This window comes from Micropterus dolomieu, linkage group LG06 (assembly GCF_021292245.1).
Source record: "Micropterus dolomieu isolate WLL.071019.BEF.003 ecotype Adirondacks linkage group LG06, ASM2129224v1, whole genome shotgun sequence".
Classification (NCBI taxonomy): Eukaryota; Metazoa; Chordata; class Actinopteri; order Centrarchiformes; family Centrarchidae; genus Micropterus; species Micropterus dolomieu.
In genome coordinates this window covers 16,025,811-16,034,090 of record NC_060155.1, presented here as the reverse complement: position 1 = coordinate 16,034,090, position 8,280 = coordinate 16,025,811, and the positions used below count along the sequence as shown (strand labels likewise).

General features: G+C 43.4%; 1 protein-coding gene across 1 annotated transcript in view; it reads left to right on the top strand.

Annotated features, from left to right (window-relative positions):
• Positions 1-1,187: 1,187 nt before the first annotated feature.
• Positions 1,188-8,280, top strand: part of nyap2b (neuronal tyrosine-phosphorylated phosphoinositide-3-kinase adaptor 2b) — a 22,761-nt gene continuing 15,668 nt past the window's right edge. Inside the window, exons 1-2 of the mRNA XM_046052369.1 lie at positions 1,188-1,391; positions 3,811-4,010. Coding sequence (XP_045908325.1) covers positions 3,832-4,010 — 179 coding nt within the window. The 5' untranslated portion in view covers positions 1,188-1,391; positions 3,811-3,831. The remainder of the gene's footprint in view (positions 1,392-3,810; positions 4,011-8,280) is intronic.

The following is an 8,280-nucleotide window of genomic DNA, read 5'->3' as shown; positions in this document are numbered from 1 at the left end:
TGGCTTGCTTTGTTTGTTTATGCAAACATATTTAAATCTTGCATCAGTATGTGTCTATTGGATATTGCAAAGTATTGTTTTCCCTTTCAGTGTGTTTTGCTTTCATGCATTTGCTCCTCTTTGTCTTGTTCTGCTTTGTTTTGGCTACCGTACATGTAATGAATGCACTTGAGAGCAACACGGTGTATTCACTGCAAGTGTTTTTGTGTCGTGGTCTTGTTTACGAGCTGTAAGGGAGAGGGGATGGTGGAGGGGGGGTATAGGGGAGGGGAGAGCAGTGGTTGCTGGGGGAAGAGGAGGTTGTGTCTAATGAGGTCACACCCTGGCAACCCGGTGACTCCTCCCACTCAGCTCCCCCCTCCCCCATCTTTCCACTTGGCCCCCTCTGAGTGTGCCCACCCACTCGACCCCCACCTCACCCTCTGACAGAGAGAGCTCTCCATGGTGCTGAAAACAGAAAAACACATTCAGGCTCCAGTTACAGTGCAGCTGCAAAGGAAAGGCAGGCGAGACACACGAGACAAAAACATAAAACGACTACCTGGCGATAGAGACTGAGGTATGAGCGCTTATGAAGAGGAGTTGAGAAGCACACAGCGAGAGAAACAGGAATGTAGGAAAAGGAAGGAGAGAGAGGGAGAGAGGATGACGCTGTAGTAGAAGGTGGCTACAGTAGGCAGTGGGCGTGTTCTTGTTGTGATCTATAGTTGGGAAGCCTGGTGTCATCTGCTTAGGCACAGACTGACTGTACAGACCTGTGTGGACGAGCAGGACGCCGGCAGGGAATACCATAATTGGAAACGCACGCCTTAGTCTCAACCTTCACGGCACTGTGGATGAGGATTCCTTTCACCTGTGCGGCGCTCTGAGACATTTTGTGCATTCTGACATATTAAAGCAGAAGGAGAGACATTCTGGGGAAGAAGAATTAGAAAGACTGTGAGTGTCTGGTCTGCAACTGCAAGGGGAGTTTGAACTGTTAGTGTGTATTTGTGTCATGCTTGCGGTTTTGGTCTGTTGCTACCGTGCCCCTTCCTTCTGTCTCTAACATGTGCAGATGTATGAAACAGTGAAGCTGGCACCTGTCTTGGAGTTCGGGACCATCTGGACTGGAGGGGTCGCATCTCCCTTTTGTGCCCAGGGGAGGGAGCATTGGGCTGGGCACCCAATGGCCCACCTCCCCTCTAGCACCAGCCTTATCCTGGGTCACACGGACTCCTTTTAGCAAGTCAGTCAGTTGGACCATACAATGGATGGAAGTCTATGTGGATTTAAGTGGAATAGTGCACTGGTGCTACAGTATAGGTCAGAGTTCACTAGCGTGCACTGGACTCATCAGGGGAAGACAGAAGACACGTTGGTCCACAAACCAGCAGGGACACAGTCCCATTGTAAGTATGCATCATAACACTTGCTTATACACAACAATGACCCACAGACCCACAAATATATATGCCAACAAATGCTCATGCTTTGCACATCATTAAGCATTCAAAAGTGTTCTGTTCTCTACTCAAGTCCACATAAAATCTCAAAAGCAGAGCTGCCAAGTGTAGCATCTGTGTGTGCCTGGGTGTACAGGTTAACTTTTACTTGGTCCCCCTTTCTGCACTGATGTGTGCGTGTGTGCGCGTGCATGAGTGCCCACGCGGGTTGTCACCAGACAATTGGCCCTGCAATCTTTCTGACAATGTGTCTCTAGAATATCCATGCCGCTCTTCTCCTGTGACATGGTTGCCTGGAAACAGAAACGGTGTGCCACTTTCATTTACTTTTAAAGCAAAGTGGACCTCTGTGTTCCAACTGTTGCAGCCCATGTCAGCTGGGGCAAAGGGAGAGAGAAGAAATGAGATAGGGAAAAAAGAGAAAATGCATCAAGGGAAAGAGTGAGAATGGAGAGGAAAATAAAGCTTTGTTGTAAAAAAAAAAAATAAAAGTGTTATTCAATTGACAAATTTTATAGAGATTAGCAAATAAGAATAGCATTTTACATCGATGAGTTATGGGAGGACAATCCAATGTGAAAGGCTTGGTTGGTAAAAACTGTGATAAACAAGCTGATTCTAGTGCGGAGTGCTGCTGCAGGCTTACAGGGATTAGGCAGGCAGGCTTAATTCAGCTCAAGCACTGTTTGAACTGTGCCTTCCTATTGCTGCACCCTTAACACATCTAACTGGTTCACCTTCTTCCTCCTCAGAAACCAAAATATATTTCCTTTGCATAGCTTCTGGCTGTGCCTGTTCATCAGTGATAAGACCTGATAATCAGGGGCACTTGACACCAGGACTCTGTGCCCTCGTTTGAACTCTGCTCTGATGTGGTGGTTCTGTTGGCTCTTATCACTCCTCTCCTCGTGCCTGTCAAAACCTATGCTAAGGAGTGTTGAGAATGTTTCGTAGGGAGGGGAACTAGCAGATAAACCCACTGACCTATGCCCCAAGCTGGACTTATTGATAGATAGACACGAGTTAGAGGGATGCTGAGGATGGCCAGACAATGGCCGGTCTCTCAGTTGGCCATGCAGTCTCCATCTGGCAAGCACCCCCCACCCCAACACCCCCACCTTTGCTGCCCTTGCCTCTCTACCCACATATACACACACAAACATACATAGTTATCACATCATCCTCCCCCTCCCCACATACTCACACTCAGTGCTTCTCTCACACAAGCATGAGTCTTGGGCTGATCTGAAAACATTGACCTACATAAAAGCATGCCCTGTCTTCTTCCCTTCTACCACTGGCCTCTCCAATATCACATCCGGCTGTTGCACATAGTATATAGTATCTTGCGTGCAGTTGCAAATACATACTGTACATGCATGCACACTGAATCACATCAGTAGCTGCTCTGTGCTATGTATGGATCTTAAGTGGCTGCAAACAATGTTGTTTTAAAATGATTCCCATTTGGAAGGAGTGAATCAAAGTACGATTGCACCGGCATGGGTGTTTCATTGAAGAGGCTTTTCCTCACACAAACAGCCACACTCTTTCTTGTGACAATGCTGCTGTCAGTGACAGTCTTTTTACAGAATCAAAAGGCGACCATGAGCAACTCAAGAGGAGGTTATTTTTAGATCTTCGACATAAAATTGATGCTGATATCCGCATATGCAAAACCATGCATCGCAGTCTAGTAAGAGTGGTTCATTTAATCGGTGTGGTCGGTCCCAGCAGTACTATATTCACATCTGAGCCGAGCACATATTAAACTGCAGAAGATGAAAGCCTTTTTTTAATTTCATTCAGACACTCACTTGGTTACAGCCCATACTTTCAGCCAGATAATGTGCAAAAACAACTGAGAAAATGAGCAGCCACTACTGATCCTCAGCCAATAAGGAAACTGAAACGGAAGGTTATGAGTGACTGTAGCTAGATAGTGAGTAACTTGACTTTGCATATTTACATGTGCATGTGAGCTTTGAGCATGTGTATGTGTGTAGAGAAATATGTTGCAATCCTCCAGGGAAAATGTTTACTCTTGTGGACACGGGCATGATGCAGGTCTGAATCTTTCACAGACCAACTCCACAGCAACAGTCAGGAACATTAAAAACAATAGCAACATCACACAAACTAAACTGTGTGACATTATGCTTCATCCTTCTTCCTCTCACCAAGGCTGACCTTGAAAAATGAATGTTGAGAGAACAAATACTGACATAACCACATGCTTGTTTTGTATCCAGACCATACTCGTCCAATATGATGCCCTAGTAGTCCACATTATTAATCATATTTTGTGTATCTCTTTAAGGCAAACAATAATCACATTTCACAACATTTTCAATGTCTTTCTCAGGATGCTGTGGAATCTTGAAGAATGATGAGCTCCAAAGAAGAGGAAACTCTCCGTTTTTTGCAGTATGTTGAGGAGAATGGGCTGAGAGCCTACAATGGCCTGGTAGCTCAGAACTTGGACCACGCCAGGAATGAGAGAAATAGGACATTCCTGCAGGAGAAAAACGACAAGAAGAGAAAACAGGAGGAAGCCATAAGGAGGTAGGAAGAAACAAAGAAAGTTCTTCACAAAAGGAAAAACAGCAGACTCATTGAAAAAAGTTTTGCACAGAATTATCCTATGAAAAACATACATTAAGAATATGGTTCGGATAGGATAGTGATAGACTTCGCAGGATGCAAGGATGTAAGGAAGTGGGACAAGTGGCCAGAGGATCCCTGTGGCAATGGCAGGTTGCCATATGTTGGGGGTTTGCCAGCGTGGACTGGTGCACCCCATGATCTATAGAGGATAATTCATTTTTCACTTTTAGACTTATTTGGGACTAGTCCTTGGATGGAGGTCGTCACTGCTCTGTTTTTAAGATGAAGAGCAATTAGAATTAAGAAGGTATGGGGTGGGCTGTGACAGAAAGTGTGTTACGATGTGAGGGTGGAAAGGAGACATGTTAAGAAACTTCTGGTTATGCAGTGATTGAACTTCTGTTTGCATGAAAAAGTTTTTCCGACTGTGTAGAATGATGTATCATTGTCAAGAAGTTGTTGTAACGCCTCTAGTTTTTTTCCAATTGACCTCATCAGAGATCAGTCACATGTGCAGCTGCACCCTGTTCCACATGGTGTGATGATGAGCAAGCAGTAACACCACTGTGTGGCATCCCGAAACTTGAGCGAATAAGAGGCACGCACTCACAACGTGACTAGCATCTGCACACGGCGTGCTTGTGTTGTGGGGTAGAATAGTGGGCACTAAGTCACCGTGAGTCTTTGGGGTGATAACGGGACACTGCAAAGGGGTTTGGAATATGTTGGTGCGACGACTTGGACATCTGTGTTGCTTTGTTTCCCCACCAAAAAACTGAGAGATGTATGAAACACCAAGAAACACTCTGTTAACACTGATTTGGGCTTTGCTTTAAGAATAATCATAAGTCATACATTTGCTTTAGTTGTTTTTTGTATGCTCTAACATGGAATAATATTATTTTATTATTATTATCTTAGGACTGATGATCCATCTGAAAATCATTCATGTATCATTTTTATAAAGTACAATTATTATTTACATTTATACTGTCTTTTTGATGGTAAAGTCTACAGTACTCCTAAGTAGCATTATTTGCTGTGCAACTTTTAAAGAGAACATCAGTCAAGTGGATGCATATTTTATCTGAGAACACCCATAAAGTAAGACGAGAGACACTTGTTTTCCACTTTAATCATCAACCAATAAATCAAATGGTGCAGGAAGCTAAACAAACATCAGTTTGCAGTGGAAAGGCTTATGGGAAGTGCTGTCCAATGTTGTCATGGAATCTATAAATCATTGTTTGGTCAGTCTGTATGATATGGTACAAAGTATTTTAGAAGCTGTTGGGAGTTTTTACTGTGCATCAGATTATTACATTGATGTGGTTTTGGTGGCTGAGCATATATGTGACCAGATGTGGTTCTTCTTAATTGATTTATTCAGGAATCCATTGAACCCTGTTACATTTCTGTGAAAGGGTAATACAATTACAAAATTACTGATTCTTCACTGCCACTGTGATTGTGATAGGCAGTGCACTGTACAGTATATGAACTGTAAATCACTTGCATGATCAAAGCTGACTAAAAGTGCAACTTTATACCTCAGGCATTAGGGGGAAAAAAGACTCAGAAATCTATCTGGACTCTATTTTATCACTTGCCAGTAAAATGTCCCTGATGCAGTCTGACAGTCTTGTACAGTAACTTGGTGAATGGGACAAGGCGGTGCCTTAGGAAAGTGGCATCTACTGTCCTGCTATCCTTCCACTGTGTCTCAGCTGTTGTTGAAGTTAAAATATTAATACACAGTCACTGCAGGAAGAGTCTAAAAAATAACTGGATTTTTAATGAAGCCTATAAGTAGGTCAATGAGACGACCCATTTTTACAGTAACTGACTGAGAGTGAGTGAGTGCTGGGGTTCACATGTGAATACTTGCATTTGCATGTGCACAAGTAAATACATACATGCTTGTGTACATGTGCATGCATCGACATGAACAACAGGAAAATAGAATGCATTAGTGTGTGATAAAGGGTAGGATAGAACTGGCCTGTGTGATTGTGTCACAGTGAAAGAGCTTGTTTGAACAAATGTGTTTAAGAGTGTTGGGGGGAAGAAAAAACCTGTTAGAGAGATTAAGTGTGAGCTCAGTTGCAGGAGATGTGTTCTGCCTAGTGACAGCTGGAACACCCACAGGCCAATCAGATCAGCACATTAGCTTTGAGTGAGGCGGGTCTTCCTGCCTGCTGCTATGGCACTCTGGGTTTCTTTTATTGTATTTCATCAGACAAAGTTATTCACACAGTCACACACACAGATGCCAACACATTCACTTAAACATGCAAGTGTATGCAAACATATATACACACACGCACACACACACACACTCACAAAAAACACACATTTACTTATATTTACATATGCTTGCAAATTCTAAACGGCTGCTTACGCCTTTCTTTACCATTTGTACACACACACACACGCAGGTATTCACAGACAAACATCTCTTTTCATTATGTTTTTTAGCGCTTTGCTTGTTTCTCTGATGTTGTTTTTCCTGTCACATGGTGTCACAGTGAGAGAGCCAGAGCTGCCCGACGACAAGTCATCACCAACTGATCCAAATGCACCTGTGGTCTGTCCTCTAGCCAATCACTGGGCAAATATCCTATAAATAATCCAGTCCACTACTCCAGTCATACCCACCCACCCACACATACACACACACACACACAACCCATGTGTATGGGTGTGCATGCACACATTTACAGCAGACACACACCCAAAACATATGAAAGGGAGAGACTGTTGACACATGTGGCTGAATGCTGAAGAGCAAGATTTTCTAACTAAAATAATATTGGCAGTATAGCTCCACAGGTTGCTGCAGGCACTTTTCTTTTGTATCACTACTGTCATCTTTAAACAAAATGTGATGTGGTTATAATATTCTCATGATGTGCACATGTGCTTTTATTATTGTTGTGCAGCGGCAGCTGGTTTTGTGTCTGGTTTCTATGGATACCCTGTTGCTAGGCAAAAATAAGCCCCTGACCAATGAACCCACCCCACCAAGCACCTTCTGTTCAGCAGCTGGCCTGGAGGGAGTCAATGTCAGCAAAGTCACACATTAAGGGGTCACAGACATTCATACAAGTGTGCACACACTCACACAAGATAGACATTTGTGAAGCCACACATGCAAATCCATCCTATTTCATGTCATTTGTTTAAACAAATCTCAGACATTAAGCTTAACTGTGACTCTCTAAAATGAGAAAAAGTAAATACATCAACTGCAGAGATCAAGTGTGCATACACTGAAAACTTTTCTTTTGTACAAACCATTTTCCCTGAACACAGTCAGATCTTGAGCTCATTTACTGTGTTTGTGTGTGCATACAAGTGTGTGTTTGTGTGTGTATTGCAGACAGACCTCGATCCATTCCCCTATTACCACACAACACTCAGACATCATTAACGCTCCATTCAGGCCAATCATCCATTTATAGGGATTGATTGTGTACAGGCTGGAGGACTTCCACGGTGTCATTATGTATGTGGTTGTGTGAGCTGCATCGGTGACATCCAGGGTTAAACTCAAATCAATGCTTCGCCCTGAAAGAGAGCTTGTTGTCAGTGGCAGTAATACACTCACCTAAAGGATTATTAGGAACACCTGTTCAATTTCTCATTAATGCAATTATCTAATCAACCAATCACATGGCAGTTGCTTTAATGCATTTAGGGGTGTGGTCCTGGTCAAGACAATCTCCTGAACTCCAAACTGAATGTCAGAATGGGAAAGAAAGGTGATTTAAGCAATTTTGAGCGTGGCATGGTTGTTGGTGCCAGACGGGCCGGTCTGAGTATTTCACAATCTGCTCAGTTACTGGGATTTTCACGCACAACCATTTCTAGGGTTTACAAAGAATGGTGTGAAAAGGGAAAAACATCCAGTATGCGGCAGTCCTGTGGGCGAAAATGCCTTGTTGATGCTAGAGGTCAGAGGAGAATGGGCCGACTGATTCAAGCTGATAGAAGAGCAACTTTGACTGAAATAACCACTCGTTACAACCGAGGTATGCAGCAAAGCATTTGTGAAGCCACAACACGCACAACCTTGAGGCGGATGGGCTACAACAGCAGAAGACCCCACCGGGTACCACTCATCTCCACTACAAATAGGAAAAAGAGGCTACAATTTGCAAGAGCTCACCAAAATTGGACAGTTGAAGACTGGAAAAATGTTGCCTGGTCTGATGAGTCTCGATTT